The sequence below is a fragment of the Pangasianodon hypophthalmus genome, chromosome 18, assembly GCF_027358585.1.
Source record: "Pangasianodon hypophthalmus isolate fPanHyp1 chromosome 18, fPanHyp1.pri, whole genome shotgun sequence".
NCBI lineage: Eukaryota > Metazoa > Chordata > Actinopteri > Siluriformes > Pangasiidae > Pangasianodon > Pangasianodon hypophthalmus.
Window position 1 is genome coordinate 2,846,006 of NC_069727.1, and position 19,248 is coordinate 2,865,253.

The 19,248-nt window shown below is 35.5% G+C and overlaps 3 protein-coding genes across 4 annotated transcripts; all 3 read left to right on the top strand.

Moving 5' to 3' along the window:
- The first annotated feature begins 418 nt into the window (after nucleotides 1–418).
- On the top strand, nucleotides 419–2,937 carry stmp1 (short transmembrane mitochondrial protein 1). Its single transcript, XM_026923303.3, has 3 exons — nucleotides 419–558; nucleotides 828–881; nucleotides 2,094–2,937. Exons 1-3 carry the CDS (start codon nucleotides 544–546, stop codon nucleotides 2,163–2,165), a joined length of 141 nt encoding a protein of 46 aa, XP_026779104.1. The 5' UTR covers nucleotides 419–543; the 3' UTR covers nucleotides 2,166–2,937.
- A 1,678-nt stretch (nucleotides 2,938–4,615) lies between these two features.
- On the top strand, nucleotides 4,616–13,286 carry golt1ba (golgi transport 1Ba). Of its 2 annotated transcripts, none has more exons than XM_026923300.3 (5): nucleotides 4,616–4,776; nucleotides 5,650–5,741; nucleotides 7,819–7,997; nucleotides 9,098–9,179; nucleotides 12,700–13,286. In XM_026923300.3, the coding sequence occupies exons 1-5, from the start codon at nucleotides 4,752–4,754 to the stop codon at nucleotides 12,736–12,738; spliced, it is 417 nt and encodes a 138-aa protein (XP_026779101.3). In that variant the 5' UTR covers nucleotides 4,616–4,751; the 3' UTR covers nucleotides 12,739–13,286. The 2 variants fall into 2 exon arrangements, with proteins under 2 accessions (XP_026779101.3, XP_053097860.1); XM_053241885.1 differs by lacking the exon at nucleotides 12,700–13,286 and adding an exon at nucleotides 11,950–12,646.
- spx (spexin hormone) lies at nucleotides 13,026–19,238 on the top strand. The gene is made up of 7 exons (XM_026923302.3): nucleotides 13,026–13,091; nucleotides 16,988–17,052; nucleotides 18,295–18,375; nucleotides 18,494–18,551; nucleotides 18,636–18,698; nucleotides 18,788–18,874; nucleotides 18,965–19,238. Exons 2-7 carry the CDS (start codon nucleotides 17,047–17,049, stop codon nucleotides 19,021–19,023), a joined length of 354 nt encoding a protein of 117 aa, XP_026779103.2. The 5' UTR covers nucleotides 13,026–13,091; nucleotides 16,988–17,046; the 3' UTR covers nucleotides 19,024–19,238.
- The last annotated feature ends 10 nt before the right edge of the window (nucleotides 19,239–19,248 follow it).

Consider the following 19,248-nt stretch of genomic DNA (forward strand, 5'->3'; position numbering starts at 1 on the left):
TTTGGCCTATATCAAAGTTGCTCAGATCCTTACACTTGCCCATCTTTCCTGCTTACAACATATCAACTTCAATAACTGGCTGATCACTTTCTGTTTTTTTCCCTTTTTAATGTTATGTTTGGTGTATAGTTCCAACAGAAGTCCATTTCAGTTCCAGGTTGTAACTACAAAATGGAGAAAGGTTCAATGGGGCTGAATACTTATGCACGCTACTGTAATTGCCTGAGATAAGAATTTGGCGACATCAGCTGGTCAGATGCTGTAAGTACAGCAAAGAAAACTAAGCAAAAACGGCGAAATTCTATTAAGTAAAAGACGTTTTGTAGTATTTTTTATATTACTATTTACTTTTTTTTTTTTTTTTTCGTTGATCAATTTGTCATTTATATAAAAGGTTTAGAAGCGTTTTTTTCACACATCACTGCTTGGACGTTTATTTTGAAATGCGTTAGCAAGGCAGCCTGACTACCTGTTTTCGTGTTCACAGCAGCACACCTCGAAACCTTTTAAACACTTTATCTGTTTACATCCAAAGCTCTAACCATGATGCAATTCCTTGTGAGTATTTGTGTTGTTTGTGTATCTAAATAATATTAATCTTTACGAAACATTAAATCCTTAAATTAGCTTGCTAGTTAGGCGGATAGCTAGTTAACTTAGCTTGTTAGCTCGTGAGGTTAGCAAACATGTCTGTAGATAATGTTGGATAATATAACAGACCATGTAAAGATAAATAATTTTACAGATTTAAGATGATTAACGAGTCTGAAACATTTAATAAATGGGGAAATTGTGTAGTAAGGCGTGTGTTTGTGTGTGTTTTGCAGGTTGGCTTCACTTTGGGAAATGTGGTGGGGATGTATCTTGCACAAAACTATGAGGTAAATTTATTTATTTCTGAATTTCATCATATTAATACAAATTAAAACATTAAGTAATGAGAATGTACAGTTTTAACTATTCAACATGACAAAAGAATGTTGTTGGATGCTTCCAAACCAACTGCAGAGATATTTTTCTAAATGCAGAATCAATAGAATCAATAGATAGAAGTGTTTCTTACAAACATTACAAACACAAGAAGTGTTATTACTAACATTATTGAATCAAAACAAGGAATAAAACACATCTGGTATGTTAAGTGTGTTAATCATTATTTTCCCTATACCAGCACGTCATACTTTTTTTTATCCATTTATAGTTACATTTGAGTTAGTTCCTGTTTTCATTTACGTTATAGCAGCTATAAACAGTCGTTCTCTCAACAGCCTTTCTTTTTTTCTCTCTTGAACTCGCAACGAAGCATAAACTCCTCTGTCCTGAAGATATCCGAAGAATTAACATTACAGCTTTACAGAGCGCTGACACTGGAGACTCCCTCCATAGATGTTAAATAAACGACTGCTTACGTCAAGAAAACTTCACTATATCAACGATTACACACATTTTTATTTGTTTATTTTGTTTTTACTTCAGTGCACACGAGCATTTTTTCAGTCTTGCTGGAAAATCAATGTGTTAAAAAAGCACCAAAATGAATGTTTAGCTTTATTTTTATTACTTAACACATTCGCACTCGTTTTCTAACTTCTTCATAGACTTCTTCAGCTTAAAGTAATAAATGTATAAATGTGTTAAATCACACACTGATAGCGTTTATCTGCAGAACATCTGCACCAGGACTCATCACTAGTTTCTGTAAAAAGTCAAATTCCGACTCAAAGACTGGATTTCACGCAGTCGTATTTCAGGCCGCGCTTCCATGACGATCAGCGTTCCCAGGTCTCCGGGAATCAGGATACTTTGTGATCACTTCCTCCTGTTTTGTCTCAAATAACTTAAACAGATTTATGATTAAAATGTAGTATACGACAGTAAACACACATGACATACAAGTCATTCATGTCCTGTTGAATCTGCGTCAAACTGTTGGCTGAAAAAAGAAAAACCAATCTTGCAATAAGTCTAACTTACAACCTGCAAATAATTATTCATCAAAACAAACACCAGTTCTTGTTTTATTTATTCTTTTGTTCAGGTATCTGTCTAATAGCCTAATTGTTTCTTCTCTTTCTTTTTTCTCCGTACCAAAGGTTCCGAACATCGCAAAGAAAATCGAGGCCTTCAAAAAAGACGTGGAAGCGAAGAAAAAACCTCCGGAGTGAAGCCGATGCTAATGAATCGTTGATCTATTTATTATAGTAAAAGTACACGCGGATGATGTTGATGATGCTTCGTTGAAATAAAAAGAAAAACATTTTAGATCACATTTGTGTTAAAGAAGCCCAGATTTTCAATCAGCAGTGTCTAAAACTAAGTTAGTGCTTTAATTTGATATATATATATATATATATATATATATATATATATATATATATATATATATATATATATATATATATATACACACACACACACACACACACATACACATGTATTTACTAATATTTGTTAAGTTCTGCTTTATATTTGTTACATTTTCATGCACATTGATGGATCTGTTAAAACATTTATGGATGATCTGTATAAAAGTGGAACAGATTGTCCCTGAGAGTGATCTCAGTCTCCTGATAGACTTTGGGTCCAAATAAACAAGTTTTAGTTTTTTTTTTTTTTTAATTTAATTTGTATATAAGAAAGTGTAAGTGCACTTCATAAACCCAGTAAAAGGCTTACAGGGTAATATTTTTAACCTTTTAAGCCTTTTACTGTGCGATATTTTAAAGTGCGATATTTTAAAGTGAAAGGCTATACACTAAGAGTGATCATGAACTCATACAGTTCGTTAGCTTTATGAAATATATTTTTAAAAGCACTTCTGGTAAGACTGGTTAAACAAACGGTGTTTTATTTCACTGAGTTGTTAGCACAGATGAAAACTGGAAATTGTAGTCAATGTGTAACAATGACTTAGGAATAAATACACCAGGGAATTAATCACTGCTGTGTCTTTCTCTCTGATGCTTCATGATGCTTCATGATCTTTATTCTTAACTGCTTTAACAGCTGAAAGAGCCAAACATCACTGCTACACAATATGATGATGAATTATTAAAAAAAAAAAAAAGAGTAAGATCCAAATTATGTAAATGAACTTTTAAGATTGAATACTACAAATGACAAATAACACGATTACAGATAAAATATTTACAGATTTCATACCTTTGTCTAATTTACTGTTAAATACATTTTCCTCATTATTGCTCATTATTGTTATTGTTCATAAATTGTTCATAAACACACAATGCCTTATATTACATCTAAACAACTAACCTCAGCCTCAGTGTAAGCATAATATCAGTGTATTGACATACTTTGCAAATAAAAATGATACATACAAGAATTAAGATTAATCAATTTATCAATTTAAGATTACCAATCTAAAATTAAACTGATATAGTTTTATAAACAGATAAACATAACGATTATTTTATCTCTATTTTATAGAGATAAAATACACTATTAATTACACTATTGTATGAAAACTTTGGCTGCAGTTCTGAATATGACCAGCAGGTGGCAGCATTATCAATGGAATAATAAAAGCTTCTTCAATATGACATTACCCATACTTTTTTAAATATAATTTTTAAAGAGATATATCCTCAACATATTTACTTTTTCTATAACACGTGTAAACAATAGATGTGTAAATGTGAAAATAAAGAATAAATTACTTATTATAATATTCATTTAACTTGGAATTGCAAACTTGGGATGCAAAGATTGTCATTAAAACATAATTAACTGCATACAGAACAAACTTTCTCTATATAAACAGGGAAGGAAAATATAGAATATAATTATAATTAATAACAGTGGGGGAATATGGACACAAACACATAGTCAAACTGTCATCATACACTATAGTATTTAAGGATTTACTGCTCAAAGGCTTGAATATAAACTTTTAAGTGCAAATGATTAATATTACTATTGCATGTTTTCTAAAACAAAGCTCATTCGGTAAAAAAAAATTGCAGTAACTAATTAAAGTGTATCAGTAATAGAATAGCATGATCCACAAGAGGGAACTCGAAAGAGTCGGATCTTTGAGTCGACTCTTACATCCGAAGAGACATTTTTAGACAAAGTGTTAGAGTCAGTGATGCCTTCTTTAAAAAATTATAATTTTTTGTTTATTTCTTGATAACTGCCAATTTGATGCAGACCAAGTTGTTTCGGAGCCGAATGAGTCGAGCAATAGATTTTAACTCAATAAAAAGAGCCATCTGAGAGTCGAATAAGATGATCTGATTCACTGAGAAGAGCCGTTTGGGAGTCGAATGAGTCGAGAAATAGATCTGACTCACTAAAAAGAGCCGTTTGCGAGTCGAATCAGTCGAGCAATAGATTTTAACTCACTAAAAAGAGCCATTTGAGAGTCGAATAAGGTGATCTGATTCATTGAGAAGAGCCGTTTGGGAGTCGAATGAGTCTGATATGAATGAGTCGAATGAGCAATAGATTTTTAACTCACTAACAAGAGCCGAAATTCATTTAACCTCATAAGCTTTCTGTTTCTGTTTCTCTTTTTTTAGGACGTGTTACAAAATACGAGTTACAAGAAGTGAACTATAGCACTAATACTTCCGGTATTGGCGGTGACAGTCGCGCGCATGCGCAGTCAATACAGGAAGTGGACGCTGTAACTGTTGCTGCTGCTGCTGCAGTTCCCCAGCGAGTGGAGCGTCCAAGCGGCAGCTGCTTTCCAGTTTCTCATCGAGTTTAAAGTCTAAATCTTTGCAAAGATGATTTCTCTTACTGACTCACAAAGTAAGACCATTATAGCATATATCCGGTTCAGTTAAACTGTACAGCAGGGCTGGGTTTATAAGCTAATGACTAGCATCAGGCAGCACTCAGCTAACTCCCTCCTACAAACTTATCAGTGTAATGACAGTGTTGTGTGTTTACTGTGTGTTTACAGATCATTAGGAACAGATGTGGGTCTTTTACATCATGTAATGGCAAAATATGACTTAATACTACACTCAGGCCTTGATTATTTGCCCTCTGCCTTCATATAGCATGAGCAGTAATGTTCAGCTGCAGTGTAATGTTCATGTTTTATATTCTTTAGACAGATTTTATTAATCAATAATCATGTTAAAGACAAAACCCACCTGTTTGACATTTGAGCTTTCCTTAAAAAGAAAAAAACATCAGCTTTTCTCACTACATTATGTGTGATTTGTATCTGTCAGGTTTCTGTCACCTAAATATGACATCATAAAGTTAAACTCCACCCTGAACCACATTAAATGTCTGTATATCGAAACATTTGTGTTATTAGTGTGAAAGTTGACGTTTTGGAGCAGAGCATACAGATGAAGACGTGAGAGAGCTGGACAGACTGAAAGATTAAAGCGCCGCTGCATCACGCTCTTTCAGTAGAGGTGAAGTGAGGGTTAAATCCCACTGCAAAGCTATCAGCAGCTAGGTGAAAGGCATTGTGGGTAATGTTAGGAAAGTGACAACAGACCAGCATTTCGATGAAAGAGGTTTAAACGAAAGACATCTCGGACGCTGTGGAAGATCACGTGTTGATTGTAAAGATGAATATACGAGTCGTTCGGGGTGGAGTTTTGCTTTAAGAGGATTAATGTACTAAACGTGTAGTAAAGCTTCGTTTTATTCACGTTGCAGAAATCGGGATGGGACTGACGGGCTTCGGAGTGTTCTTCCTGTTCTTTGGGATGATTCTGTTTTTCGACAAGGCACTCCTCGCGATTGGAAACGTAAGTGTTGACATCTCAGTCTCAGGATGTGTTCATCTGATACTCTGTAGAAGATCAGACCTGACCGATTTTCCAGTCTGATCTTTCAACATAGATCAGATCGGGGACACGCGAACACGAGACCAATTATCTCCATCATGGCTGCCATATTTTGTATGAAAAAAAAACAACAACAACAAAGAGTCGAGTCGGCTCGGTTTGGACCGTCAGGACCTCAGAAGGTGGTGATTAATTTTCTAGAACAGCAGCTCTGACTGTAGTGCAGCTGATATTACAGGTTTATATTAAAATGATTAAAAAAAAATACATGCTTAAACATTGATATGGTGAAGTTTTCTGTAAGAAGAAAATGTTTTGAACATTTATGGAAGGACTCTCTGGTGTAGATTTAAGATTTGAGCAAAAAAGAAATATTTATTTTTATATATTTTTAATATATTTTTAATATAAAGTAATTAATATATAAAATTAGTATATTTGTATATTATAATTAATATTTTAATATATTTTATATATATATATATATATATATATATATATATATATTTTTTTTTATAAATTATTGATGGCTACATCCTTTAAAAATAGTAAAAAAAAATAAATAAATAAAAAACGTTTTTGCAGTTTTCTTAACCTAATAAGTTTCTGTTTGAATTTAGAAATATAATCTATATTATAATAATTAAGTAGAAATATAATCTAAATTATTTTTTAACTCTTTGTCATGAATATCTCTGAGAAACGTGCAGCTGTTGAGTGACGTGTCTTGATATGGATTCCCAAATACACACACGCAAAAAGTTTTGCTCACTTTCTGGCCTCATGATGGACATGAAGTCTGTATCTTTATTATTTTTTTTACATTTATGTACTAATTTATTTTAAAAAGTGCAGTATAGTAGAGCAGCAATGAGCCTTGAGTAGAAGGTGAACGTTGCTCATAACATTTCTGACTAATATTAAAAAAAAAACTTAACAGTGCAAATCAAGACCTAGCAATGTTAAGATCACTAACAGGTTTGGATCATAACGTCTAGTTTTGAACGTACAGACGTGTGATTTAATCCTGTGAGAGCGTGTTCTCGGTACTGGGGTGTGATGCTGTACGTTCATGTTTACACTTAGTCACGTGACGGATCTTGATCGTGTACACTGTACGAGAGAAATCCTATCAGCATGATCATGTGACTGCTGCTCACACTGTTCCTCAGTGAGTTTCTGACATCAGAAGCCTAGCTAGCGCTGTTAAACTAGCATCAGCGTGACGTGGTTGCTTAGTAACCATATATTTATGTACTGTAGCCTGCGTGCGTTCAGTTCATTGACCATGTTATTTCACATAGTTTGACTCGAGTGGTCACTGAGAGAGAAAAAAATCACAAACCCCCCTCAACAGTGCCACCTTGTGGATATATTCTTTTACTCTTGTGAATTATCAGCCAGTAAAACGGTTATTTTAAGAATGAAGCAGCGTTCACGCTCCTGAGACGTCGACCCAGAATTTCTCACGTGGCATACGGAGTTATCAGAGACCCTCGGTTTTAACTCGCAACCAAGATATTCTGTCACGATGAGCCATTTTTGTTGTGTTTAAAGCAGAATTAATGCTAACATTAAGCTAAACTGGTTTAGTCAGAAATCACTTCAATTCACTTCAAGTATGCAACTTTAAAAGGTGAAAACAGCTGCAAGGTTTGCGCAGGTTTATATAAACACGCTCGTTCAAATATGTTATCGTTTCTATAGTAACGGCTCATCCACAGGGACTCGTACAGCAGAAATGTCGTTCTTTAACACATTTTTAAAAAAATTAGCGTTGGTAAATTGCTGTTGTAACTCTGCTTCATTACTCGCGTGGTCATTGTTGATTATTTTCCTGTAGCAGCGTGATCCTTATATAGCTACCAGAAATACCGTGATGAACCAGAAGCCGTGATATTGAGGTACACGGTTACAGCGCAGTTATTTTCCGTATCGTTTGCAGGATCACCATTTTTACAGATTACTAACTTTCCTGGAAATGTCTAACGAGCTCTTATAACTTTCTCACGCTCTGTTTTTTTTCTCGTCTTCCCAGATTCTGTTTGTGGTGGGCCTGGCGTTCGTCATCGGCCTGGAGAGGACCTTCAGATTCTTCTTCCAGAAGCACAAGATGAAGGCCACCAGCTTCTTCCTCGGGGGCGTGTTTGTCGTGCTGATCGGATGGCCAATCGTCGGAGTGGTGCTGGAGTTTTACGGCTTTTTCCTTCTGTTCAGGTGAAGATCTTAATCAGGATCTCGTCAGGATCGTAACGCTGTTGAATCCTGGATTCTGATTAGCAAGGTGTTGATTCATTTTCTATAACAGCAGCTCTGACAGTAGTGCGGGCTTATATTAATGCGCTCATTCGGATACGTTATCGTTACCATAGTAACAGCTCAGTCTCAGGGCCTCGACCCTCCACGTTAGCAAACGTCTGCGTAATTTAATGAAGGAGTCTCCAGTGTCAGCGCTTTGTAACAGTCAGAGGTAAAGCTGTAACTTGTGAAAGTCTTCTCGACTACTGAACCTACTTTAAATGTAACTATAAAGGGATAAAAAGTATGACGTGTCGTTCTTGAATAATTTTTATTTAAGAATTGCTAAATTGCTGTGGTGTAAGAGGAGTAAAACGCTAGAGGACGTGTGCTGATGGGAAAAGAATCCACTTGAGGCTGATGACAGTAACTCCAGGGTTGATTGTTTTCCTGGAACAGCACAGCACTGAATGTGTTATTGCGTACAGAGCTGATAGCTGATTGAGCAGGACAGCAGTTTAGACTCGCAGGTGGCTGTGAATCGTTATGAATGTGTCACTGTCTGCAATACGGATATCACAGGGTTTAAATATTTTATTTTTTAAATATGTTTTACTAAAGTTTCATGTCTCTCATCTCATACATTCTGTGAGAGTTGCAGTGAATCATGGCTTGTGTAGAACGTGATCCAACACGCGTGAATCATTTTTAATAAATCTAAAACCGGGCCAGAATTTAGTTTAGTTCAGTTTGAGTTTTCTTCAGCTTCATGTTTTTTTAATCCTGATGAAATTAATCCTCTCTCTCTCTCTCCCTCTCCCCCCCCCCCCTCTCTCTATCTTCGTTTCTCTCTCTCTCTCCCGATCTCTCTCTCTCTCTCTCTCTCTCTCTCTCTCTCTCTCTCTCTCTCTCTCCATCTCTCTCTCTCTGTCTCTCTGCCTCTCTTTCTCTTTCTCCCTCTCTCTCTCTCTGTCTATCTGTCTCTGTCTGTCTCTGTCTCTCTCCGTCTCTCTCTGTCTCACCCCATCTTTCTCTCTCTTTCTTTCTCTCTCTCTCTTCCCATGTGTGTGTGTGTGAAGGGGTTTCTTCCCAGTGGTTATCGGTTTCATCAGGAGGATACCCATCCTCGGCTCCTTGTTGAATCTGCCCTTCATCAGTGGGGTAAGTGTGCTAGTGCTCTACACTGACCTGAGCCACAGTTAGAACGACTGAACCCCCCAAAAAAAAACAAACAAAAAAAAACATTCTTCTAATTGACACGTGTTGCGTAGCCTTTACACAACCTGCACTTTATCCTTTGTGGTTTTTTATGTTTATGTTAATTAGATCCTAAATACACTAAATTATTAACCAGGATTCAAAGCGTATCATATCATATAAGCTAGTCATATCAATAACTTTATTTACTCTAGAAGTCAGAATAATGAAAAATAAAGGTTTGTTATGCGAACAAAGCCTTTAAGCATGAATCAGTTTTATTTATAATGCTTTTAACATGAGATATTTCACACCTTCATGTTTTTTTCTGGACAAATCAGTAACCCGGGCAGCAGGAGAACCGCGTTTCATATCTGTGTTATTAGTTTTCTGTTCATAGTCGACCAGTTTATTAGGTGTAATTAATATTATTATATTAAAATTGGTGTTAACTTTTTTTTTGTACGAGTCTCTTGGCGCTGTAGACACAAATATAAGCCAGTATATATCATTAAAAAAAAACAGTTTTGTAAATATTCATATTTTCATTTTAAACTTGATTATTTCTGGAAAAAAATGATAAGATTTCAATGATTCATCCTCGTACCTGTCCAATCTCTGTCCAATCAAGCGTGCTCTAGAACACATTTGTCCCGCCCCCATGAACAGACTGTGTGTATTGCTTGGTATGTTTTATGGTGGAGCGACGCACTACTCATTCCCTGCTCACCACCTGCTGCACTACACACATTAACCAGCGATGCGTCCTGCTCATCAGTAAGAACTCTTGTTGCTAGTTACCTACTATTTTAACGAATTTTACGAATCAGCAGTGAGCAGAAATGTGAAAACGGTGATGAACCCGAGCAAAATACGGAAAAGTACAGCGCAAAATACAGTGTCACAACAGCTCTGCTGTCAGCATGGTAAGCCAAGACAGACGTGGCTTCACAGAATCGTCCCCTTCCCGGGAATTTGAGTTTTCACGTATTTTTATTAGCATTAATGCATAACGATCTCGTCATGCCCTGGGATCGAGTTGAGACTAAAAAGAACTAAAGCGCCGCTGCATCACACTGTTGAGGATGTATCGAAGCGAGGGCTAATGCTGCATTCGATTAAAGCTCTTTCTGACCTCAGAGTAGAAAAATAAATCACCCTCAACTGGGAATTCCTTCTTGGAACCCAGAGTTCAGCGTTCACATCCTAAATAATCAGTAAGTAAAATATCAGTTCACTATTTTAAATGTGTTTATAGCGGTGTTTGCTTTACATCAGTCAACGTAGACACGTTAGTTGGTTTAATCTATAACACTGATCACACACTCATAATAAAAAAAACATACGCTTTCACGGAGGCGTCCATGTTTTTTCCCCATCTCCTAGCTAAAGGGGCGTTCACACATACAGCGACCCAGAGACACTTCTGGCGGCTTCCGGCGACACGAGCGACAGCGATCGTTGGCAACTGGATGTGGGCGTGTCCGGTGACACGACAAACTTAACTTCATGCAAATATGGAGAGACTTGGTGCAGCACTTGGTCCAACGGGAGTGAAGACAGTAGAGTGCACGTGATCCGTCTCCGTCAGACACTGTAGTGCAGAAAAGATGGAGGACAAATGAATTCTAGCGCTTAGCAATTGGCCAGTCTTATTCAGAGATGATATATCTCTGGTCGCATAGAGAGACGCAAAAAAAAAATGATGTATGGAAAAACGTATCTGACATTGTGGGCATTCCAAGTAAACTGATTAATGCATTTAATAGCCTGGAATATTAGCTTTAATTATTACCCATGTCAGACGCGTGTGACATGACAAATAGCATATCATACCATGATTAGCTGAGTAACCTTACCTCATAGGCGATCAGATTTGGTTGATTAAATCCTAAAAGAATGCATTTCAAACCAAGTCCTGTCCAGCCTGAAGTAGTGCTGGAACCGGACCTCATCCAGCCGCAGCTCCTGTTCCAGCCGGTGGTCCTCGCCATGCTGCCTGATTCTCCGGCATCGCGTATGATGTGGGCTGTGGTGGGTGAACAGTTAAGGCTCTGGGTTACTGATCAGAAGGTCAGGGGTTCAAGCCCCAGGACTGTCCAGCTGCTGCTGTTGGGCCCTTAACCACATCCAGGGGTGCCGTATCATGGCTGACCCTGCGCTCTGACCCCCAGCTTCCTAGCAAGCTGGGATTTCATTGGCTCTGTACTCATACTCTGCACAATGACAATAAAATTGAATCTTAATAAGATGCATATTTACACTGGAGAGTTTTATATACAAATGCTCTGCCTCCAGAATGTTTAATTTCAGCAGCAAGAAATCTGATTTGTTGTCAAAAGCGCTATGCTAGTTGCGCCAACCGCTGAGGGCAACCAGTAGGAACGCCTTCACAGTACAGCGACCGGGGACTTGCAGGAGTAAAATCACTGCGTGTGTGAACATACAGCAAGAAATAACGTAATAAATCCAAGTTCAGGCTTCCGAGTTAAGTCGAATGCAGCATTAATCCCGCTGCAGCACTGTGAGCTGTGAGTGGGGAGTCGAACTGCATTGTGGGTAATGTAGGAAACCTTCGAAGAGCAACCTGGCAATGAGAAACGTTTCAACCAAATGAGAATTTCTTTATAAATAAAGATTCTTTACTCACAATAAAGAATCGTGTGTGTGTGTGTGTGTGTGTGTGTTTGTGTCCGCGCACGTGTTTGAATTTGTCTTTGTTGTTTTCTTAAAGCCTTCGTAACTCTGAGTGGACAGTGAGCAGTCTCGGTCAGTCACTGCTGCTTTCCCTCCTGCATGTGCGCACGAACTCACCCTGTCTGAGATCATTACATCACTTCCCCTCAGGTCACATGCTCACGTTGTACATTTATACCACAGCGCTGTTCAGTTCTGGATTCTGATTGGCCGGACGGAAATGGCTATGTTAATGGGTTATGTTAACGTGCTCGTTCTAATACGGTATCGTTTCTATGGTAACAGCTCCTTCACAGAGACGTGTACAATTAAACGGATCGACGGTTGATGAAGTGACGTTTTCTTAAAGTTAGGAGATGTCGGTTTAACATTATTGGAAGGAGTCTCCAGTGTCAAGAACATTAAAAAGTAACTATAAATGGATAAAAATCATGATCATCATTTATTAATAAGTTTAAAAATACATATTTTATCAAATTGCTGTGGTATAACTGGTGGAGGAATAAACACACATGTCCTGTTACAGGAAAGTAATCAACTTTGGTGTGGTAACAGTAACTCAGAGTAGCTTCATCACACCAAAGTTGATTGTTTTCCTGTAACAGCACACCCCCATGTTAGTGACGTTATACGTTTACCCTATATACTTTCTGATTTTCATCAACAGCTCTCCGTTCATTCATTTCAGTCCATCCCATTGGTGTGAAAAATCCTGTACTCTTTTTTTGTTTACATTTTTTTTTATCTTTTATCTTTGGATAATTCTTTTTTTCTTTCTCTTTCACAGTTTGTGGACAGAGCGGGCGAGAGCAACAGCATGGTATAACGGACACTGTGCGTTCCTTTCTCCTTATTTATGACGGATTCCTGAAACAAACTGTTATAAGGTCATGTTCTAAAAGCCATGCCGATTCTTTCACTTTTAAACTGTGTGTGTGTGTGTGTGTGTGTGTGTGTGTGTGTGAATGATTTTTTTTTTAATCCTATGGAAAGCCAATCCTTGTGTGTGGGAACTGAAACAATCCAGCGTGTGGAGTTATTTATATATGTATTATAAGGCCTGTTATTGGTGTAACAAAAAAAAAAAAAGAAGAAGATGAAAAATCTCTCCCTGTCCTTCCTGATGTTCGTGGAGGGAATGAGCGGTGCTGTGTGTGAGACGATGAACAACAGCCGGAGGTTTGTTCTGTTACACTGACGCCACTTTGCTTTGGTTTGCTTGAGCTCAGAGTCGGACACCACGACGACGCTAACGTCTCTAACGTGGGCTGTTAATGATCTTTATTTTTTACAAATTTATTTTGTATCAAAGTATTGAGATACTGTTGAGTAACACTTGCTTGAACTTTGTAAATACAGCTTAAAAAACCACAACGCTGATCGTTTGTCTCTTCAGTCATTCACAGACAGATTAATTAATGAATTAATTGACACACTCACAGTGCACTTGAGGATTTTATGTTTCATATTTATACCACAAAAAAAAAACAGTCAACAGCAGTCTTTTTGGGGACTGAGAGCAAATAAATAATCATTTTTCTTATTCTTCATTTATTTAAAAATTTTTATTTTAAAGTATTTTTTTCTTTATTTTAAATATATTTCCCTTCATTTATCCTAAATATATTTTTTCTCATATTTCCTTTTGTCATTTATTTTAAACATTTTTAAGGTGTTAATACTTTTGCCACATTTTTAGTGAAAGCACTGCTTTGCCTTTTTTAAGGTTTATGACTTTTCTTTTTATTTTAAGGGTGCCAATAATTTTGAAGGGCTCTGTATACTGTAAGTAATTTTGTAGTATGGTGTAACTATTTTAATTCTCTATAAAATTCAGATGGTTCAATTTTTTAACGTTTTTCAATTGCATGATTTAGGATGAATTTGATTTTTATTTTAATGAGCAACAATAAATAATTTTAATAAATTAGACACTGATGAGTTTTAGAAAATGCTCTTTAACAGGACTTTAGACTTGAAAAAAATCTGATATTTGGAAGAAACTACAGAAGTGTTATAAAGCCAGCAGTTGCGGTAGACCTTAAAATTTGATCATAGTAAAAATATTAATTACCAAAATTAAAACATTTCATTTTTATGAGTAGATTTAATTAGGTTAAAGTCAGGTTATCTTTTTTTTAAACCTTCTTCAACATATTAAATGTAAATATTGTCATAATGCATGAAGGTTATAAAAAATATCCCATACTTTGGAGCAACATTAAGATTATTATTGTAAAAATTGTAAAGAATATGGCACAAGCTTGATTCCTGCCTGGAGTTTGTACACCAAAAGTCAGGCTAGACTTGACACTGGGTCAAAATCAGGGATTAGTCAGAGAAACAACAAAGAGAACAAGGATAACTCTGAACATGATGCTTCCACCACCGTGCTTCACAGTAGGGATGGTGTTCTCAGGTTGTTGGGTTTACACCAAATGTAACATTAGGGCCTTTCGCACTGCTTTAGTTCCAGAACTAAATTTACAGGACTAAAGTACTGGGCGATTTTGCGCGAACTATTTCCCAATACCGTTTAAAGGGCTGCATTCGCACCGACAGCGGGCACTAGGAAGTGATGTAAGCTGGTCGACAGCGATGTCATTTGTGCGCGGCGTTCAACGACGGAAACAAAGAACAATGTAAACAACCGGAGGATGGAGTACGCTGTGATCGGAGCTGTGTTTTCGTTGTGTCTCGCGTCCATCTATCGCTGTTCTCCATACTTGCGGAATAAGTCGACACTACAGTATGTTTACACAGCGTTTTAAATCATGGCGTGTGAGGGCGTTTTCGTACGCGTTTGGCCAATCAACGTCTACTTACGTCACGGATAGTACCAGTTGTGCTGGTTAGACTCTGCTCCGGAGTAGGAGCTAATTTGATTCTCGAAAAAGGCAGTCGGTACTAAATTCACACCCAGTTCCGGAGGTGCGAAAACGCCAAAAAGTGGGTAGTTCCACAATTAGTTCAGGTACAATGAAAAGGTTCCCGCGGTGCGAAAAATGTTCAATTCATTCCAAAAAATCATTCCTTACAGAAATAATAGTCTTGTTAGTGGACACGCCCACCAGTACTTTTAGAGGTAAACTGTAAAATGGAGGTACGTTGTTCTTTTTTCCTCTTCTAACACAACCACTCAGTCCATAATTCTAGGTTTGAAATAAAATCTACAGGTGAAAGGGAAATTGATAAAGAGAGCCACAGCAGTTATTAATATGATTGATGTTGGCTAAAAAAGGCAAGAGGAAATGGTGTAGTGTCGTTAATAACCTCGGGTCAGAGAGACGGTCAATACAGTGTCCAGAGGAGACCGTCATCAATCCCGGGTGAGTGGGGAAGCCCTTTCATCAGACGGCCATTCATAAAAAAACTAACCAGACCGTGTGTGTGTGTGTGTGTGTGTGTGTGTGTGAGAGAGACAGAGAGAGCCGCTTCACCGATCTCACTGTAAACACATTCATATTTCTACAGACGTGTCAGACGTCTACAGACGTGCTTTGTAAGAGGCACCGCTTCGTAATATAAATACCTTCTAATATATAATCTACTTCTCAAGATAAATATATCAAAAATATTATTTATACAATATAATAAATGATATTTCTAACTCGTAATATTTCTAAATCATCACAGTGATCAGTATCAGAAAAGCTATTTACCAATCTGTAATTTTTAAATATAAAATATATAAAATGTTATATTATATTATTTTGAAATATTGTATGTATATTATATTTCTAAATATTTCATATTACATCATCATTGTGTGCTGAGTGCCAGAAAAACTATATAATAAGCTATTTATAAATATATTTATCATAAATATATAATATATAAATATATCATCTATCTATTTTATTATAATGAATAATGTTGTATTACAACCTCTGAATAAATTCATTATCTGTTATAATGCATTCATAAGGCATTATTCACATATCACGTTATTAATTAAAAAAAAAAGCTTTATTTAAAAAAAGGCATTACACTTTATAGTACTGTTTATAATGCATGTATACACTGTTAACCGAATGCACTGTAAGCAGTGTTTATAACACATTATATTAATACCAAGTGCTTGGTTTCCATGGTAACGATGTTATATCATGAGCAATTATGTTAACAATTCATAATGCGTAATAATTATTGTGTTAAATACATTTCATAACAATGTGTGTAATACCTTATACGCTTTATAACATGTTTATGTTCATAGTTCATTATAACCTTTGACCATATGACCACTTATAACCATCTTATAACCTTCATGCAAAGTGTTACTGATATTATTTCTAAATATAATATTTATATAATATTTATAAATATCTTATTACATCGTGCTGAGTATCGGAAAAGCTAATTAATAATTAATTTATAAATATATGATAATACATTAATTATTTATTATACATTATAGTAAATTATTATAATGTATAATTAATTATTCTACATTAATAATTAATTAATGTAACAAATAATATTTCTAAATATTATTTTTATATATATTTTATAAACAGTGTATTGTCGCTGAGAACCGGATATCAGAAAAGTTATTTAATAACCAATTTATAAATAAATATTATATAACATTAATAAAATATATTACAGTATTTAAAAAATGACTTAAATATTACTTAATTATTCATATTTATTCAGAATTATTATATTTATATGAAATAATAAATAGTTTATTACATCATCTCTGAGGACTGGGTATCAGAAAGGATTTGATTTTCACAAACATGTCTTATAACAATGTTTTTATCATGTAACTGTAAACTGTACTGCAGGGATGGTGCTATTTATTTATTTGTTTGTTTGTTTATTTGTTTATTTATTAATTCATTTATTGCTAAAGGTGTACAAGCCCTTCCCACGTGTTAATCAATGTTTCTTGACCTATCGCCATAGTCACTGCTCATTAACCATAGCGCTGTGTGTGTGTGTGTGTGTGTGTGTGTGAATTCCTCCACCCTCCACGCTCTTATTATAAATAGGAGTGATTGTTTAGGAGCGACTTTATCCACACTCCTCTCTCTCTCTCTCTCTCTCTCTCTCTCTCTGTCTCTCAGCTCTCCATTAAACTCAACACGCTGATCAGATCACACACTGAGGAGCTCACAGCAGAGACATGAAGGTACGAGACTCACCTGTGTGTGTGTGTGTGTGTGTGTGTGTGTGTGTGTGTGTGAGACCTCAAAATATGGCATGCAGGAATTAATGAGTTCAAATGCTATATGTGTAATAGAAGCTTTTACACAAGTGTGTGTGTGTGTGTGTGTGTGGTGTTAATTAGTTTGTGGAACATTAGGAGACAGAGGAACTCTACTTTTACTAACACGTATTTTGTGCAAAAACTTAAATTCTGCGTTAGGTATTAATAAAGTCTTATTATTATTAGTAGTAGTAGTAGTAGTTGTATTTAGTAAATCATCCTAGTAATTAATTATTAATCTTATTTAATCTTATCTTTATCTTGCACATGATTGTTTGTTTATTTATTTGTTTGTTATATACAATAATAATAATAATAATAATAATAATAATAATCATCATCATCTAATTATTAGTATTAGTCCTATTTGTAAATAGTCCTATTTGTTAATTTCTATTTTATGTGATTTATTTTTTAATCTTATATTTATCTTTGCTCATGATTACAGACAGAATCCTATATATTAATTATTATTTTTATTTCTGTCATTTATTATTGAATTTGATCTTTATCTTGTAGGTAAACACAGAGGGAATCCTCCATTTATTTATTTATTTATTTGGTTGTTTCTCTGTTTATTTGTTTGTATATAATTAGGAGGAAATTAGAGGTTTGTTTCTTTTCTTTTTTTTTATGTCACAGCTTTTAATTGCTCTAATTATCTAGTTATTATTATTATTAGTATTGTTTAATAAATATTCATATTTATTATTTATTATTTCATGTGATTTATTATTGAATCTTATCTTTTATCCTGCACATGATTACAGACGGAATCCTAATGTTTTAATGTTTATATATATATATATATATATATATATATATATATATATATATATATATATATATATATATATATATATATATTTATTTTTTTTTTAAATTTGATTTTATGTATTTATTTTAACCTCCACACCTTTTAATGGCGTGACATGTGTAAAAATATTCACAAAAATAAAAAATTGAGACACTGTCTTTTTGTTTAACTCTTTAAAGTCTTAGCTTATTGTTTAGTTATTAATTGTAAATTATAAATATATATTTTTAGTAATTACATTCATTAATGGGAAATAAATGTAGTTATGAGAGTGATTCATAATAAAGTAATTCATAAAAAACTAACCAGACCTTGTGTGTGTGTGTGTGTGTGTGTGTGTGTGTCAGAGTGTGAAGATGTTTGCAGCTTATGCACTGGGGTTCCTCTTGCTGTCTTCGCTTGTCTCTCAGGCGTGCAGCGCTCCGAAGGTAACACACACACACACACACACACACACACACACGAATCTTACTGTTTTCAAATCACTTGCATTGAAATGAATGTTATATTTTCTGTAAAATGATTTTGATCTGTATTTAATTTCAGGGCCGATTCCAGCGGCGTAACTGGACTCCTCAGGCCATGCTGTACCTCAAAGGCACACGTATGTACAACTTCTGATCCGTTTCCTCAGATTCATCACGCTCATGACTCTTTAACATCTTGGTGAACGTCTTGTTCTCTGCAGAAGGACGGCGCTTTGTGTCGGTGGACAGAAACGAGGGCGACGTCTTCGACACGCTTCACTTAGGTACCAGTCATAATTCTGATCCTTGACACGTTTTCTAATCATATTATAAATCCTAGCTTTATATTTATTGTTTTTTTTCCTCTTCTCAGAAACACAGAATGAAAACACAGAGAATCTGAGTGTCTCCAAGGCGGCTACGGTGCTCCTCAACTTCCTCCAGCAAGCCAAAGACGAAGGTGGTTGTCTCCGTTATTTTCTTTAATATAATAAGCTTGTGATGAAACGAAGGCACATGATGATAAACCCAACACTTTTTTCCGTTTCAGGAATGGATAACGGATTATTTTTGCAAGACGCACCAGTTTGGAAAAGAGACTACTTCTGAGAAACATCCTATATAATAGAACTGAACTGTACAGTTTTATTTATTTCTGTTCTTCCTGTATTTAGTCTTGTTTAATGTAAACTCGTATTTAATGAGTATTTCATGTACAATACACAGATTTTGAACTTCCTGTGTGTTTGTGGTGTTTAATAAAACTGGATTTGCATCCACAGCATCTGTAATGCTCCGTCATGTTTAAGGCAAGTTTCGTTTATTTTTTTGATC